Source organism: Protopterus annectens, chromosome 1.part2 (assembly GCF_019279795.1).
Source record: "Protopterus annectens isolate FY-2018-M chromosome 1.part2, PAN1.0, whole genome shotgun sequence".
Classification (NCBI taxonomy): Eukaryota; Metazoa; Chordata; order Ceratodontiformes; family Protopteridae; genus Protopterus; species Protopterus annectens.
The window spans coordinates 953,339,097-953,366,031 of NC_056727.1; the positions used below are offsets into that span (position 1 = coordinate 953,339,097).

At 35.7% G+C, this 26,935-nt stretch overlaps 1 protein-coding gene across 1 annotated transcript in view; it reads left to right on the forward strand.

The window, feature by feature from the left end:
- Nucleotides 1-26,935, forward strand: part of LOC122792184 (microtubule-actin cross-linking factor 1-like) — a gene marked incomplete in the record, with an annotated part of 3,579,694 nt that overhangs the window by 1,565,037 nt on the left and 1,987,722 nt on the right. The window contains 3 exon segments of the mRNA XM_044059907.1: nucleotides 7,687-7,920; nucleotides 10,537-10,686; nucleotides 25,229-25,462. Of these exon segments, the coding sequence (XP_043915842.1) occupies nucleotides 7,687-7,920; nucleotides 10,537-10,686; nucleotides 25,229-25,462 (618 nt within the window).

Consider the following 26,935-nt stretch of genomic DNA (forward strand, 5'->3'; position numbering starts at 1 on the left):
ATACCAGAGTGTTGAGAAAGATAAATAAATAGGGGGATCCTAAATGAAAGACCAGCACTGGTAGAAATTTTAGTAGAATCTAGAACAGAAGTTGCTGTTAAGAAAGGAATAATTAGTAGAGCTTATAAAATATTTTACAATAACTATAAGAATCGATCAGAGGAGGTTAGAAAGGATTAGGAAGAGAGGGTGTATAAGCAACTCACAAAGAAACGATGGGGTAAAATATGTATATCACCCACATATGAAACAAAGTCTAGAAGAATTAGGATCTTTGCTTTGAAGTGTTTACATTGGTAGTTTTATACCCCAAGTAGACTCCAAATAATTTTTCCTTAGGTAGACAGCAAATGTTGGAGGTATGATGGTGGAAGAAAGAGGTAGCTGGGAACATATTTTCTGGGATTGTAATGAGTTGGCAAACCTTAGAGATTCCCTGCAGACTGCTCTGTCAGAGATGCTGGGTGAGCAAATTGGTGTAACTAAGGAAATTATTTTTTGAGCTGTGATACAGAGTCAGAATTGCCTAGATATAATAAGGCCTTGCTGTGTCTAACTATGATGGTTGCAAAAAAAAGTAATTATTAGAAAATGGAAATCAAAGTCTAAACCAACTTTACTAGAAGAAGTGAGGATAGTCACAGAGATAAAGTAACTGGAATTGGGATCTTTAGAAAAGGGTAAGAGCAAATTACACAGGAAAAAATGGGAAGTGTGGGATCAGTATATGCAGAGGAAGAATGAGGTTTAAAATACGAAAATAAAATTGCCAAAGATTCCAAAGGCAACCACAAGGCATTCTGTAGCTATGTCAAGAATCTAAATGGCAATCCTCAGATCTGCTCTGAACTACAACAGAATGGCATTAGATGTACTAATCCCAAGGATATTGCCAGTATCCTGGCAGATCGATTCAGTGCCAGTTTCACCCCCCTCTCACCCCATAAAGGACCCATCTCAATACCGAAAGTGTGTCAAATTCCAGTAATGGCCACACAGGTAAAAACCACACTCTCCAAAGCTACAAATACAGCATCCATGAGACCAGACAACATCCTGGGCTGTGCGCTACATGAACTACAAAATGAACTGTTACCTCACCTAAGTGTCATGTTTAATCATAGCCTCACCTCAGGCTTCGTGCCCACTGAGTGGCACACAGCTACAGTTATCCTACTACACAAGGGGGAATCCACCTTGGATCCTGGGAACTACCGCCCCATCAGTCTGATGAGCCTGATCTGCAAGGACATGGAACATATTATCATGGAACTTATAAACAAAGACATTGGCAACCATCAGACACTGGACCCCACACAGTTTGGGTTCGTGAAGGGCCGCTCCTGTCAACTGAACCTGATTGAGTTCTTTGAATCAGTCTCCAGAGCTGTGGATGAGGGTAAGGCGGTCCACACAGCCTATCTGGTCCTCGCCAAGGCCTTCAACACCATCTCCCACTCTGGAGTCATAGATAAACTTACTAAGCTGGGCATTAATCCCTATGTCACTCGGGTTGCTAACTGGCTTACTGACAGAGCCCACACTGTAAAAGTAGCCGACTCCAAATCCAGCTCCAGACAAGTGGAGTACCTCAGGGTTCAGTCCTGGGACTGCTCTTGTTTGGCATCTACTTCTCTGAAGTACAGGCCAACACTAAGGGACTCTGGCTAACAAAGTTCGCAGATGACTGCAAACTGGGAGCCATTATTGAATCCCCAAATGATGTGGATATTCTACAGAAGGGCCTTACAGAAACAGATGCTTGGTGCCAGAGCTGTGGGCTCAAGCTCAGTGCCAAGAAATGTATAGTTATCCCCTTTTGGAAAAAAAATGTACCCGTGAATTACCACATAGGTGGCAGTACATTAAACACCGAATGTGTGATAAGAGACTTAGGGACACAGGTGGACAGTGGTCTCACCTTTGATAACCACATCACCACAACAGTCAGGAAATCATTCAGTGTGGCACACCTCATCACTAAGGGCTTTTCATCCAGAAAAAAGGAGGTCATTGTCCCACTGTACTCATCCCTCATTAGACCCATTATAGAATACAACGCCCCATTTGGTGTGTACCTCTCAAGACATCTACAACAACTGGAAAGGCCACAGAAATACCTCATTAAAGGAATCACAGGCCTGAAGCAGATGCCCTATGATGATAGTCTAAAAAAACGTCAGCTATAGTCTGTCGCATATCGTCTACTCAGAGGCAATCTCTGCTTAACATACAAGGTCATGTCAAACCCAGAGCTGTTGGACATGCTACACTTAAAGAAATCCCAATCCCTTAGAACCACATGCTCCAGGGATATCTAAACCTTGTCATCACAATGACTCAAACATGCTGGAGGGATAGGTTCCTGACCCAGAGACTCCCCAGACTCTGGAATAGACTGCCCGTACATGTCAAGCAGAGCACCTCTTTGGCCCTCTTCAAAAGAAACCTTGACGATTGTATGGGAGATAGGAAATTCACCACGGGGATCACGTCAGTCGCCCTGCTAGACAGGGGTCCAGGGAAGTAAATATTGTGGGAAGACATAGCCAGGGAATTGTTATGGCTAGGCTTGTATAAGGCCCTAGGGCCAATAGCTTAGAACCAACCTATGAAAAGGCAGGAACCGAATGAGTTATGTAATGGTTGTAAGCTAATATCAGCAAACCTTGAGTCCTGGAATTTATTCACAAAAACCTTTATTGAACATGTACCAGACCACAAACGGAAAAAGGATAAAATAGCTCCACAGTACAAGATACCATCATCAGAGTACAACATAAGTGACTTTGTCATCCCTTATATACAACTGTAGGTAATTCAATTAACAATTGATCAGTCAATTAACTGATAATAGGAAAGTCAGAAAAGCATCATATAAAAGGTAAAATGAACAAACAAATATTACTTAAGCAAGACTTGAATAAACTAGAAATAATGCTGCAGTGTAGTAAATATAATTGTACAATTATTGTTAAAAACTCTCTCATTAATTTAATATAAGAAATTCATAGAATAAAAGATATAAAATACTAAATATTCTAAAAATTGTAAGTTGACCTAAAAAGGTAGTGTGTTGATAAAATAGAATGCTTTGTTAAAATATATAAAATTGTCTGAGTGTAAAATGCATAAATAAATATATTTGTAATAAATATATATATATAAAAAATTATATTATAAATGTATCAATAATATAATAATTAATAATATAAATATTAATAAATGTGCATTTACATAAAATAAATTGTTACCATAAATTAATATAAAAAATACAATAATATTAAAAATGTATGTAGTACTATTTAAAATTTTTTAAGTTTCTAAGTATATAAATAGTAGTAATTGTCATGAATAACAAAGACCAACATTGACTCAAACAACAAAAAATATATTAATGAAAAACAAAATTCATATAAACTGTGATCTTAGTTTTAATATGCTAGAAATAGAAATTTGTTCATTCAGACCTGGCTGTTTACAGGCATTGAGCCTGAGTTGCCATAAACATTCTTTTGATTCTAACTTTGTGTTTATTGAATGGTACCTTGTCAATGACAAAAAACAAAAATCTCTTGAAATTATTACAAGTTGTAGTGTGGTTAAACAAAGTGTTAGTAGATATATGTCTTTTAATATCACTTAGATGTCTAATGGTTTACCATACTGGTGTTGCAATTACAGTGACCAGGGCATTTCAGGGTTTTGCCATAATTGTGTATTGAAATATAGGACCGACCCACACTTACTCATCCTAGAATGCCTCAATTGTTCACTATTGTAATTGGTCTCAAAAATGTTTTTCAAATTTTTGCCTTTGCTAAATGTAATTTTGGGTACCATTCCTAAAATGTCAGAGAGTTCAAAGTCCGTGTCTATAATACTAGTCCATAATTCATGAACACAGTTAACTATCTCTTGTGCTTGATTGTTAAAAGGAATGATAAATGCATCATTTCTAGAGGTAGAGACCTGTGAGGTAGTTCCTTCAAAAGTTTCAAAATCAATGATGGGTTTGTATTTAGTCAACCTCATAGATGTCACCTCTTTACTAATATTTGATACTAGATCGTGAGGGTAACCTCTATCAAAAAACATATTCATAAGAAATTCCAACTCTTGTTTGAACACTTGATTGTTACTAACAAGTCTGGACAGTCTGACCATTTGGCCTTTGACCAAATTCTTTTTTTGATGAAAAGGATGACAGCTTTTCTTCCTAAATAGAGTTGATTCAATTTTGTTGTTGGTAACTATGAGTTTGATGTCCAGGAATTCCACATAATTATCGAAAATGTTACTAGTAAATTTTAATTATGTAATGGTTGACAATGACTGAATATGTTATAAGTGACGTATAATGTTTGCAGCTGTTGGCATGGTTTGTAATGTATAATGTTTGCAACTGAGATCGCATTGGTATGTTTTTTTCATTTATATAAATGTAAGATTATCTGAGCCATACATGATAATTTAATAAAGATGTTTCTTGTTTAAAAAAAAAAATTGTAATGATCATTGCTGCAGAAACTTGACTGTATGAGTACTATTTGCTGATGGTGAATGTTGTGCCTATGCCAGCCTGATGATTTTTAGCAGTCTAATTCTCTTTGTGCTCATGGCTGTGGCCTCAGTTATTTTTTGTTAACTGAAATGAATGTTTTCTTTGTTAGTTCATCAGTTGATTCTGCCTAAAGAAAAATCTTGAAAGTGAAAGAATACGGGATGCTGTTCAGTCTTTCTATCAAAAAAAGTAAACCATGATCCCTTCAATGATTGCTGTACTAGGGCAGACATCGAATGATGGATCCAGGCCTCTTTTGCCAAGTGAAACAATTCCCTGTCTTGATGCTGATATGAAGATCTGTTCATTCACCCTGTTTTCCTGATCACCTCACTGTTTGAGTGTGTTCTGGTTGGGGGAAGTAGGGTGCAACAGGCTGATTCAATTTTCAGATCTTTAGTTTTGTTCCTGGTGTTCAACATTTCCATACCACACACGAGACATATTGCATAAGTTCCCAGGAGTCTACTAAATGAATTACGTCTGAACCTTTTCTGAATATTGCTGCGAAGACTTCCCACATTTTCACCATTCGTCTGTGTGATATTCCAACTTTTGGTTGGAATTCAGAGGGACCAAACACTGGAGGGGCAGATGCCCATATCTGTACTAGCTACTTGTCTGGGAACATAAATATTTGACACCCTAGTTGCACAATTTTGGGGTATTGCAGGATCAGGAGTCAATTACTTGGACAGCTGAAGTTTCTTCTCTTTCGGCTGCTGATTGCAAGATTTTTGCGTAGGAATGCTTTATCATAAAGGGTGGCACAGGTTCTAGCAACCCCAGACCCATCAACTTCTGAGACTTAAGCTGAAAAGACAAATAAGTCTCCATCACTGGTTTTAGTATTCTGTAAGTTTTTTAAGGAAGCTGAATCACTGAGCAAATCTTTTTCCCTTTGATCTGGATAATGACTTTGAGGATGAAAACTTACTGTCATCTGACGTTTTCGTAGATGTCTGTTTTGTTGAGACTTTAATTGAAGGCCATTTAAAGTGGACTAGCAAGGAGCTTGACAGCACCTAAACACATATGCATGGTTGCCAAAACTCAGTGCAAGTAAACTGCTTGCCAGTACCTTCTTAAGTCTACCAGCAAAATGTACATTCTGAGTTGTCAGCGACGTGATTTTGAGCCACTTGTTCGAGAGCAGTTTGTTTCTATAGAGAATCTGACTTCACTGATCCAAAGGAATCTAAGAAAGTAATGTCTAAATACTTTTCAAAACAGTAGTGAAAGCAGGATCATATGTAGGTTTGACTGTTAGCCGCTGGACTCGTATGGTAGAGAGAGGCGAGATGCAGAAAAAACATGTTGACCTGACACAAGGCATTACTGTTGTTTCCTTGAAACACAAAAGCAAAACAGAACATCTTAGAATGGCACAAACAACTGTTGAATTGATGTAGTTTTTTTAACTTGAGAACTTATAGCTTGAAGTATGGCTGTATTATCTGTGCTAGTTGCTTGTTGCCTGCTTATTCTTTCTTTTCTTGTCTATATGTTTTTGTCCCTGCAACAACAAATCATCAAGCCTTCCCCAATCAGACTTGAGCCCATTTTTTCTCCTAGCGGTGGGGATCCGCCCAGATCCCCTATGATGAGAGTTGTCCGGGGGGGGGGGTTGGGGGCTGTCATTCAGGCAGTCTTGAAGGTTGTTTGTGCCTTCTTCAGCATCATGGAAATGGAGACTACTTAAAATAGTCAAGCCCCTCCCCTGAGTGGGGGAGACATACAACCTGCATCACCACAGACACGACAATATATTCTGCTATACAAGTAATATGCTGCTTTTTTACTGAAGGCTACCACCCTTTGGCAGCTTGATGCACCACATGCCCACCCCTTTCCTCTGAATGGCTGCTACATCCTGTGACTACCTTCCCCTAAATAGGCATACCTATCATCTCTGCCAGCTCTGCCTAGCGCCCTCCCAACTAATTGAATGATCAGCAAATTAGTTCATGTTGTGCACTGCATGTAAAAATGATGCTGTTTGTTTTCTTTTATATTAAAGTATGCTTACCTTGGTATATTTTGAGATAACAGACATGATGGGATGATTTAGTTAAGATGTTTAAAGTCTTTAAGAAGAAATATTGAAAGCAACGGCTGGTGCTAAAAGTAGAGGAGGATGGGAAGAGAAGCAGTAAGGTGCTGCTACATAGTATATTATTTTAATTAGTTGGACTGTTAAGTTAGTGATTCACTGAGCTTTTTAATCTGACTTGTTCATGTCACCACTTGCTTGAAGTGTGTTTTTATTCATTATATTCAGGTTATGCATCTCTTCAGTGGAAATGTTCCTAAAAAAATTGAGGGCTGGTGGCAATGCAGACCATTTCACATGTAGAGAGATGGATACATTGCCTAAAAGTACAATCAGACTTACAAACTGTGTGTGGTGGACACGTGCCTAATAGTACCATCTGACTTACAAACTGTTTGGTGGATGCATTTGCCTAATAGTGCCATCTGACTCACAAACTGTGTTTGGTGGATGCATGTGCCTAATAGTACCATCTGACTTGCAAACTGTGTTTGGTGGATGCATTTGCCTAATAGTGCCATCTGACTCACAAACTGTGTTTGGGGGACACATTTGGCTGATAGTACCATCTGACTCACAAACTGTGTTTGGGGGACACATTTGGCTGATAGTACCATCTGACTCACAAACTGTGTTTGGGGGACACATTTGGCTGATAGTACCATCTGACTTACAAACTGTGTTTGGGGGACACATTTGCCTAATAGTGCCATCTGACTCACAAACTGTGTTTGGGGGACACATTTGCCTAATAGTACCATCTGACTCACAAACTGTGTTTGGGGGACACATTTGGCTGATAGTACCATCTGACTCACAAACTGTGTTTGGGGGACACATTTGGCTGATAGTACCATCTGACTCTCAAACTGTTTTGGTTCTCTTCATCTTCTAGCTATCCTGGCACTGTTTGTGCTGTAGAGTTATAATTCAGGAACATAACCAGAAGTCATAACCTTAATTTTTTATATTTTTAATGTTTTGTATATTACCTAAGATAAATGGACAAAATAATGAGCAAAGTGTTTATCTGACATGTCATTCTTTTCTTTTTCTTTTTATGACTTAGGAAATGAAGCAGTCAGTCTCTGACAGCAAGTCCAAGATTGACGCTCTAGCTTTTGATGTTCAGTTTTTTATCTCAGAGAAAGCCCAAAATCTCACTCCTCAACAGAGCAGACAGCTATTGAGGCTGCTGAATGAAGTTCAAGTTTCCTTCCGAAGTCTTTCTGAAAAGATGGCTGCACAGACAGAAGTTCTACAAGTCCAGCTTGTGGAGAGGGAGAAGACAGACATTAGGAAGGTTGGACTGGGTCTGGATTGGAATTCTGAGTGTTGCAGCATGTGGTTTGCAGAATTAGTCACTTTACTAAGGAAAAAGTCATATGCCATCGCTTTTCTTTCATGCAGTTGAATAACAAAGATCAATGTGTGGTAAAATTAGGTACATCTCTGATGGCTGAATGGTTTGCAACATTGAGTTAATCGTCTGCTTTAAAGTTGGCCCTTTAAGTACCCTTTGCCATGATGCAGTTCTGAGATGACAATCAGTACTGTGTACATTAGAATGAGACACTGCTGAACATAAAACACATTTGAGATGCGGTGCTACAAGAAAATAATCTGTGTGTAACCTTAGATTCGGTGGTGTTTATTTAAGAGCTAGTAGAAACACTGTACACACCTCAGCACTGCCCCTTTTCTTATCTACCTCATTCAGAAAGAAGTACTGCAGCATAGCTGGGGTATTCTGACAATGGTGTGTCTTCCTCATAAGATTTGGAGTGTTCAATGTCCAGTTAACATGAAGCTGGCTTTCAAACAAAATCTCAAAGTTTAGAGACTTGGTTACGATGTCTCCTAACTTGTTTAGGTTTGGTTCTTTCCCTAGGTTTTGCTTAACTTTGTGCAGTTTGATACTAAGTTCAGGCAGTGTAAAGGAAAAATGTTGGCAGGTTCACTGAGGCCCCAGAGCTTACATACAGATAGCCCTTTATTTAATGGTATTAATAGTTCTAGTTTAAAAAATGACATGTTCTGCTCTGAAGGCTGTGTGTATGCTTGCATATGTGCTAAATTAATTATTTTTTTTTTTTGCATTAGAATGAAGGCACATACAGTGCAACCTCCTGCCATTACATTTTTCACCACAGATGTACCATCTGTGTCTAGCAATGGAAATCTTTAAGGTCTTTCAGAGACCTGGCTCCAAAAATGAACTCAAAGAGCCACGGAATTATGAATCATGCCACATAGGGTGGTGAGGCATTGACTAAACGTTATTTCATACAGGATGATTTCTACAAAATTCCATAGCTGTGTGACAAGAAATAAAAATGATCAGTGGTTTAGCCCTTGTAGATACGACCACTACTCCTAGTCTGAGAAGGTGGAGTATTGTGTGTTGACCTTGTAGATAACAGTATAACATACAGCTGTGTCACTTACTCAGTACGTTACATTTTACTGGAAGTCAAATTCCTGATTTTATTCCCTTTTCAAGTTTTGTTTTTTTCCATTTGTCACTTCTTTGCTGAGCAGGTCTCTAACACTTGTCTTTGTAATATGCTTGCTTTGTTAGTTCATTAACATGTCTGCTTTGCTTTTTACAGATCCCATTGCCTGTCCAGCCTAACTTAGAGGAAATCGCTTTACACACGGGAGGAATTTTAAAAACAGATGTATATTTTAGAGCATTTTATTAGAAGGGAACCTTAACACATGCTCGTTTTTCCACCGTTCCAAGATCAGGCGGCCTTATATTCACAAAGTTTGTGTGTTAAGTCACTGTGCACATTACCAGCATTGTTGCCTGATAGAGATGCACTGTGCTCAATCTACCCAAGTTTACTTCGTTTTTTTTTTTCACTCATTAAAAAATGTTATTTTAAGGCCTGGACTAGATATCTACACCTGATTAATTTGTATTTGGCTCTGTAGTATCAGGACCACTAACAGATTTCATATTTAGTTTGCTTGGGGGACAGTGGATAGAATTTTTTTTCCCATTTGGCTTAAGAGTCTGCACTTCATTTGGCATAACCATTCAGTTTTTGCATTCATTGGCACAGTATTGTATGTGTTGCAGTAGTGACTTTTATCCATGCACACTGTCACACACAGCTGTCTTTATTAGATCAAACATGCATACAATATGCCCATACTGACCATTGTACATATATGCAGTCACAGGTGTTAATTCTGCATGGCCAATGTGGGCATGCATATGTAGCAGATACATTTCTCTCCAAAGCTTTTCTTTCTGTACTGCGGCTTTTACTCAAGCAAATGTTCACAAGATGTGAGGTTTTGTATGTATGACATCTGTATAGTTAAGGTACTTTTTCAAGTCAACCAACAAGCAACACAACAGTGGAACGTAAGAGGCAACAGTCAAGCTTGCCTTGCAAAGTACCATTATACATACTTGCAGGTGTTATGTCATTGTGAAGAGACTCATTCTATTCATTACACAGTCATGTATGTTACACAGATAAGCCATCTTTCTGTGTGCAAGATTCATACATTAGCTATGGCACAGTCTCTGCCATGTCATTTTTTTAGGAGCCTGGGCTTCCCACTTTTCTTTCTTGTTTGTTTGCAAACACATTTATGACCCATGTCCATCTAAGAACCTCTGGTCATTATTCAGTCTTTACGTATATAGTTATTTTACATTTAATTATTCAGAGAAATTAAGATGAGTTGAGTGGGTTGATACTACTGCTGTTTGAGACAGATGTTAAAAAAAAAAAATCAGGCTGTTAATGAGGTATTGATATACTATTCCAGGTCTTGTTTGTGTGTGGCATGCATTTGATGTTAATAACTGGAGTTAAGAGCTTACTTGCACTTGTTTAGCCTGAATGTTGTATGTGTATAAATGTACATTTATGTCTCTGCACTTTATCGGGGTTAGGTCGTACAAGAGCAGCAGGCAGAATGCAGTCGCAAACTGGATGAGCTGACGTCATGGATGGCACAGGTGGAGAGCTCAGTGAATAGCCAGCAAGTATTGCTTCATGATGGGGAGTTGTCCACCCTACAGCAGAGCCAGAATGATGTCCAGGTTAGTAGATAACTGAGCCATAGGCCAGCCTCATATTAGTGCAGTCATGTAATGTGATATATGTGCTACATTTTATTAATCAATTTGTAGTCTGGCCGCCTATAGGCATTTTGCTTGAAATATATGTGATGACTGTTATATAGTAATGAAATGCATTCTATTACAGTAAAATTGCTTTTATGCAGCTAATGGTATATATCGGATATTAATGAGACCATGAAAAATATGTTGTCATTAGTTGCTGAAGTGATTTAGTTTTTTTGCTCAGCCGTCATAGTTAAGGAACATTAGATGGGGCACCAGGGATTTACAAAGTCTGAAGAAAAAGCGGGAGAGAATAGACAAATTTGCATCCTTTAGTACAGAACTAGTGACAGTTGGACATCTTGTTACTGGTTGTTATAAACTCATGGCTGAGGGTCTGGACAATGAAAGGCACAGTAATGTGGCAAGATTGTTACATTATGGATTGTGCAAACACTGTAAAGCATTGTAAGTGTGAAACATAAAGAAGTACTGAAAATGAAAAATGGTCACATGGGATGACTCATTACATTAAATAGGAAGAAAATGAGAAATTGTAGTAGAAGAAAAAAGAAGTAGAATTAATCATAGACGCAGCTACCCCTAGTGATTATAGTGCCTTACGTTGTGAGGGAGATAAGGTTATAACATATTAGGATATGCAAATAAAAATTAGAGCAATCTGCAGTAAAGGCACATAGTTCCAATAGTAGTAGTTGCAAAGGGTTAGTAATAAAGGGCTAATACAAAGAATTTTCAATTTTCTTTAAATATGTTGCTAGTGCAGGTAATTCCATATGAACTGAAGGAGGAGGCAATTCTGAGTAGCACATTGTGGATGCTGAGATGCACTCTTAGAAAATATAAAAGATTTAAACAATTCTAATTTTGTGAACTTCAGTCATTAAATAGGTTTGGTGTGATGTGTGGAGAGTATAGGGAGGAAGTGTGAATAGGAGGTTGGGACAGAGTTGGAGAGAGATGTTGAGAGCTATCATAGAGTCATAGTAGAGTGATAGATGGTCCAGTAGCAGGAGAAGAATAGAGGATAAGCGGAGTAGTAATGCAATTAATTAAAGGGATATGTGTGTTATAGTTAGATAGTGGGGAAATAGAGATAAAGAAGAAAAAAGGTGTATTACATTGATTCTTACTTGCTTCTTCATGTGGTGACATGCCTTAAGAACTGCTTACTTCAGTGGATTTATGATTTAAAAATGTCCAAAAGTAAACACAGCATCAGAGCCACTAAGGTAAAGCACTGATTGACATGGGCCATTTTCAGAATCTGCCTGGGAGCCCTATCTGGGTAAGTGACTTATTGGGAGTCACACAGGCATATGTAGACCGAGATAATTAATCCCTGAATCACAGGAAAAGCAGAGCATTAACAGCTCATAGTCTTTTTTTAAACGCCTTTATTAAATTATCAGAAAACATAGGCGCACATACATTTAGAGAAAAGAAAGCTAACTATATTATTAACAATTTGTCATATTTATGCATCACACATTACATATATATATATTTTTAATTTTAACAATTAGCTGTAACATTACGTACATAGCTCATTTCCTGCCTCTTCATCCTAACATTATTCTTCATGTATCGTTTCCACAAATTAAATTTATTTCTAGCTAGTTTGGTCCTTCTCATTTCCAAAGATCCTACCTCTAGTTCTTTTACCTCCTTTACAATATTTGCTACTTAAATTACAACTGGTTTAGATTTGGATTTCCTGTTTCTAATAATTGCTTTTTTGATAACCAAATAGCATTAATCTTAATAAGGTTTTACTATGCGTAGACAATTCAAATCACGTGTCACAGCTCAAAAGAATAATTTCCTTCGTTACTTCCATTTGCCTTCCCAACATTTCTGACAGAGTACTCTGTAGTGAATATTTAAAATCTACCAACTTGTTACACCCCCCCCCCCAAAAAAAAAAAATCCTGTTACTTTTCTCTTTCTCTTCCATTATACCTCCAGCATTTGCTGTCTACTTGAGGAAGGATTCTCAGAAGTTTCTGTGTGGGTTTTAAAAATACACATGTAAACACTTCCAATCAAAGTTCATAAACCCTCTGGACTTGGTGTACTTGGGAGCCATTAGTATCTCAGTCTTAATCCTCTGTGCCATCTGATTGACTAATTTTAGATTTCTGATTTCTGTGGTGTTACTGGTTCAGCAAGTGTAACACTGCAGCAAACTGGAATCCTTCCCATGCTGACAACAGTAAAACTTCTCGAAGCCTGGGGGAATTGTATTGATAATATGAGCAATTAGCTAAGCCTTTCCATACTTGGACAAAGTTTTGGGGTGCACCTTTACTAGTACAAAGGTCAAACAAGTATATCTTCAATATGCTACTGGGTGCATCCTTGTTTAATGATGCCTAAGCTTGGGGTCATTATGAAAGGAGTAGTGGGGCATTAAGATAACATGGGGCATCTGGCACTGTTCACGTAAAGTAGATAGGACACCAAGGTCTATATTCTGTTTTTGGCCTGGTGTCTGTGAATTTTATTGTTTTGGTTTCTGTTTTAAATCTTTGAATTTATTAAGTTCTGGGTTTTTCAGCTGTTGCACAATTCATATTTAAATTTGTTATATTTGTATTCTAGTAGGACAGGCTGTATCTGTGACAACTGAGTGATTTAGTTATTACAAATATACAGAAATTGGATTGTGGGATTTAGTGCAAGTATCAGATTGGCATAAATACAGTACTTAACTTTTAAACCACAGATTCACTGACTTGTTCTCCTTTTGCATTTAACATTGAACCCATGTGAAAGTAATACTGAATAGTTTTAAAAGTTAAGTACATATTTTCAACCGCCCATTTCATAAGTGCACTTACAGAATAGGGTATTAAACTGAGCAGAAGTAACCAGCTGTAAATGTTAGAACTGAGCAGTTAAAAAATTATTGTATGGCATATATGTTAGTCCATGTATGTTAACAGTAGATAATGCTGAAACTGTTCAGTTTAATGGTAGGTACCTGAATATCCGCCAGAGATGTGTAAGTTGTCATTGCTAAATCATAATTAAATAAGTGTGTGTGCTTTCTTAAAGTGTTTTCCTTCAACATGCACTGACCCTCGGCCATCTTGTTTGCATAATTAGTTTTCTTTTTTCCAGGATGCAGTATAATGACAAAGTACAAATATTGTTTGAAGTGTCTTAAAGCAGTATCATGTGCATTTGTTTAATCCTGTGTCATTCCAAGATGATTTAGTGTAATTACTATAAATTTATAGTATAAAATTCTTATTTATGTTTCTGTTTCATGATATAATGTAAAAGTGAGTAAACTATGTACATAGCATATAAATTGTTGTAGTTTGATGATGATAAATCAGTTCCAAACAGAGATGAAAATAAAAACAAGTGTGTGAACACCATCACATTTTCTGTCTGACTTTAAAAGTTGGTGTAATAGTTAAGTGCATCTTCAATGTTTTTTTCCTCCAAGCCACAGTTGGCATCTGATAGTCACTTTACTAGCTTATCAACCTTAGCCAAAGAACTGGTAGTATCTTTTACCAGGATAATATAATAGTTAAATAAAAAAATACTGGAACCATATAGTCTATTAAAATTTATATTTTTCTGTAAGATATTTATATTCCGTGTCATTTGCAAATCTAAATACTTTTATAGGAGTACATGAATTTTGTAGAGGCAGTCTATGAATGACATTTAACAAATTGGATCATTCAGAATGGGATTTTTTTCTGTTAAATCAATCGCCATGGGTACTTTTACCATCTACTAATGAGGAAAAAGCTATATGCCTCTTAGTGTTGCGTATCGTCGTGAGTACAGGAGACGTAGATTTTGCAGATAAGTTCTGAAGTGTGAAATAAAACTATATGATCCAAGTCATCTGGTGATAAATGTTTTGTTCTAGTGTAGTAGGTTTAGACTTGTATTCTAATAACATTGTGTTTTTCCCATCTCTTTCTACCTCATATTTTTAATAATTTGTCTTATAAATTAGTTTTTCTGATATTCTTCCATTTCCTTAGCAGACGTAGTCTCTCTTCTTTGGCATATCCACACTTGACAGAAGTGCAATGAGAGAGAACTTAGTTTATAATTTTTGTTTGGTTATGGATGTGTTGAGCTTTTCAAATTCTTTTATAGTCTATTGGAAATTAGCTATGGTTTCTCATTTTTTTTAAATTTGGCTATTTTTTTAATATTCCTTTTTCATCTACATCCTCTCAGCTGTGGTTAATAAACTGTAAATGCTGCTTTCTGAAATTCTGTATATGACTTTTCTAGGACAAGAGCTAGTTTTGCATGAGTATATGATAAACACAAGGAGAATTCATGCAATTGTAAAAAAGTCTGTAGATCATGTTGACTTAAGTAATCTAATTTAACCAATGTGTGGGATATTCTGCAAATTTTTGATTCAAGGAGTAGCGTGGCCACAAGTTTTTCCTAGTCAGTGAAGTTTGATTCAAATCTTTCATTTGTTAGATTGCTCATTCGTGCTCCCCCCCTCTCTTATGGACCTAAGGGATAACATCCAGTGGTAGATGAAATTATTACATAAATAATGATTTTAATGTTCTTGCTAAAAATGAAGAAACAAAAACTAGGAAAAATCTTCTGTAGGAATTCCACACTCTGCTTGCCTTAGTACCATCCTGCAGGATGCTGCAAATGTGGGATTTTCTATACTTTTCTCAAACTTTATTACAATGAAAACATTTGTTCCTTCCAGTTTTTTTTGCTTGCATTTGTATTATCCATGTGCTTTTTGTCTCTTTATCTGATGACCATCAAGTCTCCCCTTATCAGCCTTAAACACACTCGATCCCTTGTATTGAATATCCCCAGCAGGGAGGTAAGAGCTGAACCAAGGAACCGTCACCTAGGCAGGCATGGAGGGGTTTATGCCCTCATTGTCATCTTGGCAGTGGTAGTATTTCTTTTAAGGCTCTGTCCTCTCATGTTGGTGTCTGACATGGGCACCAGTATAACTGTGGGTATCCAGTGCCCTCCAGTGAGTGTGAGTGTTTCCACCCCAGTGCTAATTAGGGCTGCCATCATTGGTTTTGGATCTCCAAGTTCATGTCCTGGCCTTTTCAGTGATGTGTTAGCTTCTTCTAGTATGAGAGTGGTGAGCCAACAGAAACCACCAGTCCAAACCCTCAGAATGGACATCTCCACCCTGCTTTTTCAGCAGCCAAGCAACTTTACAACATCAAGTCATAGGTCTTTATCAGCCAAAGAGAGCAGTTATTTTATTGGCCCTCTGGCAGAGCAAGATAAAAAATATTTTCACAGTATATACTGTGAGGATGATAGGTACATAGGTAAGGCCTGTATTTACTGAGCCATTGCTTCCACTTAAAAGAGGCTTTGAATTGCAGCATGCTTCCTCAGACAGAATTGTCAGCAATTTGCAGTTTCTAAATATGGTCTGTGGTATGACAGTCTGTAGAAAATCTGAGAACTGTGATCAGAGTCCTTGGAACAGTGGAACTGAATGTGTGAATAGGGGAACTATAATACTATGTCTGACTGGTATTTTAGAATGTTTTCCTACTCCAAGGTAACAGGGATTTTGCAGTTAGTATATAAAACTACTTTGGATGTGTGAGGGGTACGTAGGAGGTAAAACCCTACTCCTAAACACCAAAAGGTGTAACTGTGAGTTTGGGTATTCAGCGTTTGCTTGAATCTTATTTTATTTTGCAAAGTCTTAAGACTCCTGGGGTCAAGTCTCACACTATACTGATTGTGAGCTGCCTGGCATTTGTTTTCTGGTCTTGAACCCCTCTCTGCTCTCATGAGTAGACAGGTTCATGTCAGACTAGAAGCTGGAGGTGCGTGACCAGGATGTGACTAGGATAGCAGCAGTTTTCTCCTGCTCTGCTTCATGCCTTCTACATATATTTCTGACAGGGAATTGTATTTCTCAATAATTCTAAACAACTTAATTGAGTGAATTTTGATACGTCTTGCAATGCTTGAGGATTGTATCAAATAATGTTTTACATATTCCATTATTTTCCTGTCAAATTCTTCTTGGGAAGTGCTCATCACTACATCCAGCCTTATAATGAGTCATACAAAGGTAACTTCACAAGATTCTGTACTAAAAAAAAAGATTCATCAGTACTAATTAACATTCAAGAATTATCACTTAAGATAGATACATTGGACAGCAAAATTGAGAATTTTAAACAGAACTCTTCCAAACAAATGGAACAAATCAATGATGCTGTGCAGCTGCAGAAGACCTAGATATCAGCATCAAAGATTCTTTAAATGATATAGAAGGAAGACTGAATGAAGATGAAACTAATATTGAGTTCGAGTTAAAGTAACTTACTCTTCTCCTAGCCAAAACTGATTACTTCGAAAACCGATCTCACAGGAATAGCATGCGTATATTTGGATTACCTGAAAGAACTTAAGGTAATATGATTAATATTTTATCCTCCTGGCTCCATAAAATTTTAGACTTATGAGAAGCATCCTTATTCGGAATTGAGAGATCACATAGATTCTTAGTTACTCCTGCATCTGAAAACAACACTTCTCTGAGGTGTATTATTTCTTTCCTGTCAAGATAAAGGACTTGTTAATAAAGCTGCCTGGGCTAAATCACCACTCAAAATAGATGGATGTAACATTCATTTTGACAATGACTATTCTGCAGCAGTAATATCCGAGAGAAAACAATTTCTTCCTGTCATTAGACAACTTAAGAAAAAATCAAAAGTACATCTGTTGTTTTTGCCAGATTAAAGATTTTCCTTTCAGACAAAACTAAACTCTTAGAAGATCTGGACCCAGCATTGTCATATGCAAAAACTAACAAAATATTAGAACGAACAAAAGGTATGGCTTTGTCCATTATGGCCTTGAAGAGACAAGCAGAGAAAAATGGATGGGAAGGTAAATGAAAAGAAGAAGAAATTGAGACAAATGACTGGTTTCTTCATTTGTATATAAAGAAAATAAAGTGCTAACCATTGCTTTTCTCCTTATATAAATATGTCTACTCTTTATCTTCGTATTTTTTTAAGCAATACTGGAAAAGATCTTGTGTTCATCTGTAACATAAAAGGAAGTTGGAAAATCAACAATAATTCTGCTATTATAAGGTAACCTTAACATTTGTATGTTATACTTGCCTATTTTATAAACTGCCAGTACTTTTGTGATATGTTATAACATAATATTAATAGGTCTTTTTGAGTCTCTATCCTTATTTAAAAGAAGCATATAGCCCCTATACCAAAATTTACACCATGGTGTTGCATTCACAGTTGGTTACCATTAAGCTAATGCATGCTTTTTGTCTGTGTGTCAGTTGTAGTTGCATTGAGTTTGATTACATTAGTTTACATATCTAATTCTCTAAGTTGTCTTATTCCCAAAAAACTGGAAATTATTTACTAAAAAGGGGCTTGTGCTTCAGGTGGCATTTCATGTTTTAAAAGCATTAACAGTGAAAAAATGCCTTATAGGGGGATAAATAGATAAACATATTTATAAATGTAGATGTGGCCCTGCCTGACTATAATTCAGTGTAACATTGGAGGAGGAGTTTCACCATTACTAATAGTATAACTTCAAGGTTGTTTGCCTTTTTAGTGCATGGGCTTTGATAATGTGCATCTGTTGTGCCTTACCAGATGAATTGCTGTGTGTTTGTTTTTGGGGCAGAGGGATAATTCCATTTATAGTGGATATATTTCATGTTATAATTTGCAAATGAAGGAGCTGTGATTCTTGGAATAGATTTAAAATAATCTGTCCTAATAGATTTGTTATATGTGTTCCTTAGTCTTGATAATGAGATGAAATGCTGTCAGAGAATTAGAGAAACATGTTACAAGACATATTCGTTAAAAAGTAGAAGTAAAGTTTTTTTTTTTTTTTTTTTTTTGTCTCTGTCGCTCTCTGTCTCTAGTGCTTGTGTTTTCTCATTTTACTTAAGCACTTGAAGCTTGCTCTGGTAAAAAGTTTGAGTTCTGTGAAGTTTCTTTCCTATGCTGGTGGGACAGCTTTAGAAGGTTAATTTAAATAATAGGTAGAACTATGTTCTCAGATGACCAAAGTCAATGAAGCCATAGGATTGTGAATGGGGAATACAATAAAACACAAACTCTAATTTCTGGCTAACTTAAATTAAAATCCAAGTTGTATTGTACTGTTGAGACATCATAGCTTAATAATGCTATAGTAGGTTACCAAAAGTTTTTTTTCTCTTTCTAGATGATAAATTTTGATATCTTTTTTGAATGAAAAATAAGCATATGGACATAGTTTCTGTTATATAAAGCAGTATAGTTTGTTACATAAGACAAATGATGCGAAAGCTATGCAAAGCACGTAAACCAAAGATTTGGTGAATGTTATATTTACATTAAGATCTGTCAGAAGTGTTGCTCTTTATCATTTAATAAGGAAAGCAAAATAATGCTACATGTACTGTGATATATTCTTAAGTACATTTCTTGAAGACTATATTTGAATGTATATATTAAGATGTTTCACAGAAGCATTACATTAATGGTGACGTGAACACATATATGACATTGGTAACCTTTTTCTTAGAAGCTTGTTAACATCATGAGTATGTTATTACACTTGGAGTTGTATACAAAACAAAGAAAGAAACAAACCTTATGTTTAATAAGGATGACATAAGATGTCTTAGTTTATTATAGTAAACTGCTGAGCACAAATAGCAATGCATTGTTTAAATATTTCATGTCATCTATCTATTATTATTGCATTTTCACTGGATGAAAATCGATGAATCGGGAAGGAAATTGATCTTTTTGTGAGGCACATAATAGGAATCTTTAACTGCAGTACAGCAGGTTCTCACCTTCTCAAGATGATAGTAGATGAGATTCAAGATTGTATATAGTTATTGAACAATGATAAGAAAATTTATTTATCTCTTAGTGTTTTAATGAACATATAAAAATGAGAAATATGTAAGTTAAACAACTTTGGAACATATAATACTCACTTATTTTTTGCACACATAAACTAGTTTTAAAGGATACAGACCTGTGTTCACTTTGCTGTTTAATGACAGTTTTGTTTAATTGAAACAGAGGGGTTTGGCTTTTTAGAATAGTAGATGGGTAGGTTTGCTTGGATGGTTAGACTATTCAAGCAGGAAGTGTTAGACTCCATGAAGGGTTTGAAGGATTTCAAAAATGTTTAGTTACATTTAAATTTGTTTTGTTTTTTGTGGGTGTCTACAATAATTATTATGCATCTAATTAAACTTTTAAGTATTAATGTCAGTATGATTGTTAATAAGCAGTTTGTCGTACTGGGACCATGTAGTTAAATTTAAGAATTATATCTACACTATTGACCTGTGTGACAACTTACATTTACTAATTGTATTTCCATAAATGTTATTGGATTGAGTAACAGCTGCAAGAGGGGTAGTCTAAAATATTTAAGCATGTGGGTAATGCTGGATTTACCCACGGTTGGTGTGGTTTGGTCACGAGGGCGAAGCCCGAGTGGCCAAACAAAGACAACTGTGGGTAAATCCAGCATTACCCACACCCAGAAGTGGGTTATTGCTATTATACAATGACATTATTTAAGAAAAAAAATACTTGCTTTTCTTAAATAATGGCATTGTATAATGCCTCCGTGCTGCCCTTCCGCAGCTGTCTGGTATTCTGTGGCAGTTCTGATGTACTGCGCATGCGTATGCTTACGTAGTACATCAGAGCTGTGGGTGGAAGCAATGGAGAAAGCAAGATCTCCGTTGCTTTTTACAAAGTATCTCGCTATGTTAAAGGAGTTTAACATAGCGAGACAGCTTTAAAAAAAGCAACGGAGAATCTCTGTTGCTTTTTTTAAAGCTGTCTCGCTATGTTAAACCCATTTAACATAGCGAGGCGGCTTTAAAAAAAGCAACGGAGAAAGGAAGATCTCTGTTACTTTTTTAAAGCCGTCTCACTATGTTAAAGGAGTTTAACATAGCGAGACAGTTTCTAAAAAGCAACGGAGATCTTGCATTCTCCATTGCTGTAAAAAAAAAAAAAAAAAAAGACTTATACTAATGGAAAAAGTCCGGGCGACCGGACCTTTTTCTATTAGAGTAAGTCTGATTTACAATGTGCACGCTGACCAATTAGCATGCACGTTTTGGAATATTAATGGGGGGTTGTTGTATAATTGAAGTTATTTAACTCTCACGTTATTTTTTTTACAAGAAACACACCTACTGACCGAAGATACAGACTTTAGTGTTACTCTATATTATCTAGTTCGCAATATAATAAAAAAAAGGAGATGCTATATAATGGAAAAATTCTCTGCCTATGCCTAAAATCATTGACACACAAGAATGATAAAGGTATGTTTTATTCTGTTACCCTAGAATATAATAAGAGAATGTTAACCCTTATTAACTTATACTTGATTCCTGGAAGAGGAATTAAAACTGTTGAACAACAACTAGAATAAATTTCAAAAGGCAGCATCATACTAGCAGATTTTAATTGTATAGTGTTACCAAAGGATGCAAATACAACAGGTAAATGGAAAATACAGGTATCAGCAAAGGCACTGTTAAAGTTCATCAAACTATTTCACCTGGGGACATAAATGATTTATCAAATCTAGAATCACCTTTCTTTACTCATTACTCACATAGACAATAGAACACAATCCAGAAATGATGGAGTGTATGTCTGCAATGAGTTGACAGATAAACTAGGCAAGTTTAAACTGATGCCATCTTTCAGATCACGGTGAAATCACTTTTGAGCTGTTTTTAAAATCTAACAATAACATTAAGATCAAGAGGATACCAGCATATATAACTTGCTTAAAGGATTTTAAAAACTTTTTATTAAAGATATTTTTTCTTTTATCGATAGTAACAATTCAGGAGATACTTAAGAAATCTGTCTGAAATGCACTAAAAGCATATATTTTTGGTCGAGTCACCATTAAGCTGTCAAAGAAAAAACAATGGGACAAAGAACTGTATGAGATAGAAGAAAAACTTGACAAATTAAAACTGGAAATCGGACATGTAACAATAATAACATAAAAGTGATTAATAATCTACATAAGTATTTGGAAAATTTAAATCATAAAACTAGGATTAATCAAGAAAAGTTTAAGATAATATCGCAACACAAAAATCTATTTGTAAGTTTGCTAACAAAACAAAACTACTTAGTAAGTCTAATCATATAAAGGAGATTTATTCACATAAGAGAAAAAGAAAAGTGACATAAATAGAAGATATTTTAAAGGAATTTATAAATTATTACAATAAAATCAATCAATGTAATGTAATAACAGACTCAGTAGGGATGATCAAAACTTTTCAAAAATATGTATATAAACTAAATTCTCTGATGACCAAGTGAAATTAATTTATAAACTTCTCAGTGTCTGAAATTCAAACTCAAATTAACAAAGTAAAATCTAACAAGACACCACGTAATGATGGAATTATACCAGAGCTCACAAGTTACTACCTAAAGAAGCCTTAAACATATTACACAAAGTGTTTTCTTTAAAGATGTAACAAAAGGTCCTCCCTCCTGGAAGTATACTCTTATCTCCCCGATTTTAAAAACTAACAAAGATCCAACTGAATGCTTGTCGTATAGACCAGTTTCACTTTTAAATGTAGATTATAAATGATTCATAGCAGTTCATGCTAATAGATTAAAATATGTTCTACCTTCCATGATTAATGGGGATCAAACTGGTTTTATTCCAAGTAGAAATATTTATGACACTATCAAGAGTAGTCACAGTAATTGACTATGTAAACAAAACAAAAGAGTATCTCTAACATTAATGAGTCTAGACATTAATAGTGCTTTTGACTTTATGGATTGGAAATATCTTTTGTTAGTCTTACAGGAATGTAATTTTTCAAGTAATTTTGCATATCTTATAAATCTTTTACAGTTGTTTCGCATACATTAAAATAGGTACACTTTTACTTCTGATTCATTACAGATTTTGAAGGGAACTAAACAAGGATGTCTTCTTTCACCTTTGTGTTTCACTCTATTGAATCTTTTGCTAATTTTATTAAGTCAGATTTAGACATAAAAGGCATTAGCATAAATGCGAATTAAGTTTCTAAAATACAACTATTTGCTGATGGCATTCTTCTGACATTGAGTAGCAGTAATAGTTTCCTTTCTGCTGTTTTTAAGGCAACGGATGAGTTCCAAAAAAATCTGGCTTCTCTTTAATGACATCAGAATAAAAATGCTACCCATAAATGCCAATATAGATAGGATAAGTTATAGATTTACTAAATACATTGTCAAACAGAGAAAAAAATGAACTATTTAGGGATAATTATAACTGCGTTAATAAAAAAATATAGTTATACTAATAACATAATCAGTTTAAAGAAGCTAATAAATAAGTGGAACAATTTTTTCTTCACAATTGGAGAGAGACTATTTATAATCAAAATGATTATTTTACCAAAAATCTTATGTTATTCAATCATTATCTTTACTGCCATCTAAAATTTAAATTAAAGAATTTACTACATTAATTTTAAAATTTCCCCAACAAACCAAGAATTGCCTTAAATCATCATATAAGGACTAGACAGCAGGAGGGATTGGACTTACCAGATCTATAATTATATTCTTTATCATCAAGTATAAAAACAATATTTCTTTGTATAAATAATAATTACACAGCCAGGTGGAAAAAGTTTCTAGGATGACTTTTCCTAAAATTTAAACATAATGTAAACTCTAATCATAATCTTATACTACATAGTAGTTTACATTGGTTGCTAAAAGATTACTTTTCAGAAAGGAGTTACCAGACAACTGACTTTTATTTTATTTCTACTATGTTAAATACCTTTAGAAACTTATTTTTTTAGAAATACAACATATAAGGCATGGGCTTTTCTTCCTTTCCCTGTAACATGCACTCATAATAATTTCACTTCAAAGTTAGACGCAATGATACATTTCATGAAAAAAATCTGATATATTTGTTTCAGTTAATGAATAATGAAAAACTGCTTTCTGTTGATTAGATCATAAGTAAATATGATTTAAGCAAAGATATGTGGTTGGATGTACAGTCTTGTAGACAATATGTAGAAAGGAAAATGAAGTTAATGCAACCAAGAGTGAGAGATATTATCCCAAAGTTGATTGAAATTTTAATGCTATTAATATAAAAAAACACACTGATAAAAGGCCTCTTATCCAAATTATGTAGAGTGGTGAGGAAAGAAACAAAAAGTTACAATGACAATTATTGGAAATGTTTTGCTCACATTAATAACAGACCTCCAAAAATCATTTTTTAATATCTTCCAAACAGACTTCTTCTCCTAGATGGAAACTTTTTACTTGGAAATTCTTGCATATATCTTTCTTCACACCTCATAAAATTGAACTAATGTTTAAAAAGAAGCAAGGTTGGTGGAGATGTAAAGAGCTTAAAGCAATATTGGCAACACATGTTCTTTGATTTTGTCATACTTGCATGTTATTGGAATAACATTCATCTTTTTTACAGGCTTTATTTGGGGACAATTTTGTTTTATCTAAGTCATTAATTCTTTTTAATACCCTTATCCTGTTTGTGTTAAAAGAATGACATTCCCTGTTTTATGGTCCATTTTATCAATTGTGAGCAAAGATATAACCAAGAATGGGAAGAATGAAGCTACAGCCTCTTTCAAAGAATTTGGAAATATTGCAACCAAAGTATGTCACCTTGAAATTATCACCATTAAATCAAAATCTACTAGAATCACCTACTATAATACATGGACAAATTTCAAGGAGCTGCCTGATAAAAATAGTTATACTCATATCAGTTGTAATGTATAGGAATATTTTGAGAATATTCATTGTTAGTAGACACACTTGTAAATAGTTGTTCTTGTTTGTTCATGTTATATTGTTCTTTTTTATGCTCACAAATTTCTAAATGCAGTTATCGTCATGAAAATATTTATTTAGTTAAAATCTAATAAAAACTCTTTTAGAAAAAAGACTAGAAGCTGGAGTTAGTGCCTAGGAGAAGTTCTTTGGTGGTCAGTATAGAGAAGCAGATGTTATTCATAGGGGTTAGGTAGCGATTTGTGCTGGCGTACTTTGTAGAATTAACTTGCATTGTACTACTGCTTAGTTGACCTGCTAAGAGCTGAATGATATAGGAGACATATTATATTATTATTTCTGTTAAAGTCTTCATTTTTGCTTTTCTCTCTTTATGCTGTGCCAATGTCAGTTACTAGAAAGCTGCATGAAAAGTCTAAAATGTTCCAAAGTATGACTTTTTTATGAAGCAACTATTACAGTTTGTCTGCTTATTTTCAAATGACCCTTTGCACATGGTTACATTTTTAATGTATGGCAGATGTGCTGAAGATAGATTAAAACTAATTCACTGAGGAAAACAGTACAAGTAGCTACTAAGTTAAAAAAGGTAAAGGTTTCTCTTTTGCTAATTAGGATTTTCCTTTCAGAATCTTCAGAAGGAGCTTCAGGCACGGGCAGCAAATGTTTCAGATGTAATTAAAGCTACTGAGGAATTTTTAGAGGAGAACCGTGGGAAGCTGACTCCTGATGAGCTGACGAGAGTGCAGGATCAGCTGCAGAAGGCAAAAGAGAAGCAACGTACACTGCTGAAGAGTGCTGAGACAATGCAGAAACAGCTAGACAGTGCTGTCAGTGCAGCCGTGCAGAAAGAGGAAGCAAAGGTAAGAAGTAACACGAGTTCACTGCAAAAGTCTGATTTCACCTTTGAGCCCAGTAATGTAATATTATCCATTTCTTGGCTAGAAAAATAACCGCATATGCTTTAGTGGCTCTCTCGAATGGATCTAAGCTTCCTTAGTCTATCTCAAGTATAACCTTTCAGTTAATGATGGCACTCACATCATGTCTTTTTTTCCTTTCTGCATTTTTGCAGCAGGTTTTATATAAAATGAAGTTCTAACATTAGTCTGTTTTGATTGGACTAGCTATGTTTGTTTTTTGGATGCTCCCTCATTCACATTAAAGGCCACAATTGCCAATACCTGTGCCTGTACCTTTGTACTCCCATGACATCAGTAACTGATTTGTAAGACGAGGTTTAGCCTTTGAGTCTGCCGGTTCATTGCTGCTGCTTGGGTAGATCAGATTTCCAAGGTTCATTGCCTAGTAGCCAATCTTCAAAGGATTTGTGTAGCTACCAACTAACAAGCCAAGCCCCTCACCATCATTGTCACTGCTGCCGGAGAGAGGAACATGAATTGAAGCACTGATACATATGCCAACAGTTCATCTCAAGTGCAAGTGGATGTTACACTGAGAAACTCCTGGCTTACCTCACTACTGAGAGGATGGTGATGGCCGAAGGTCCCTTGCATGGGAATTGGTCAGAGTCCCACATGCAGTCACAGTCGTCTGCTAGAGCACCATAACAAGGATAAAAAAACTGGAGGGTAACTGAGTCATCATGGGGATGGAGAAAGGAGATTTTTACCAATGGGGTGACTACAAATAGGGACACAGGAAACAGGCAAGAGGGGACTGGAATTTATTGGAAAAAATAATATAGGAGCCAAATAACTTGAGAAGGAAATGTAACAGTGTGGAATGAGACCAAATGACAAGTGTGGACTGCAAATTGGAGACTGCCTTCCCTACACAGAGAGTGATAACTGAATGTAGGCAAAGATGAGGAGCTAGAGGAGTTCCAGATGAAAGACTGCTCTGGTATAGTTAGTAACTGAGTCTAGGACAGAAGTTGCTGTTAAAAAGGGCTAATTGGTAGGGCACACAAATTATTGTATGATAAGCATAAGAATCAGTCAGAGGATGTTAGAAAGGATTGGAAAGAGACTGGTAAAGCAATTTACAAGAGAGCAATGGGAGGACATATATGTATGGCTCCCATGTATGCAACAAAATCCAGAAGGTTTACATAAATTGCTCAGTTCCTGCCTTTCCTGAAACCTCACTCCTTCTGATGTATTGTCCACACAAATTCCATGTATTTCTATGTAATCTGTTTCTTCCCACCTCTAGTTTTTTTATTTCCTTTAAAATATTTCAGTACTTCATTTACATTTGATTTAACTAGTAATTTTCTTTTTGGCAGCCAGTGGCATTAAACTTAGTGAGGTCTTACTAAGTGTAAACAATTCAGGTCCTGTGTCCCAGCTCAAAAGAAATGCAGAGGTATT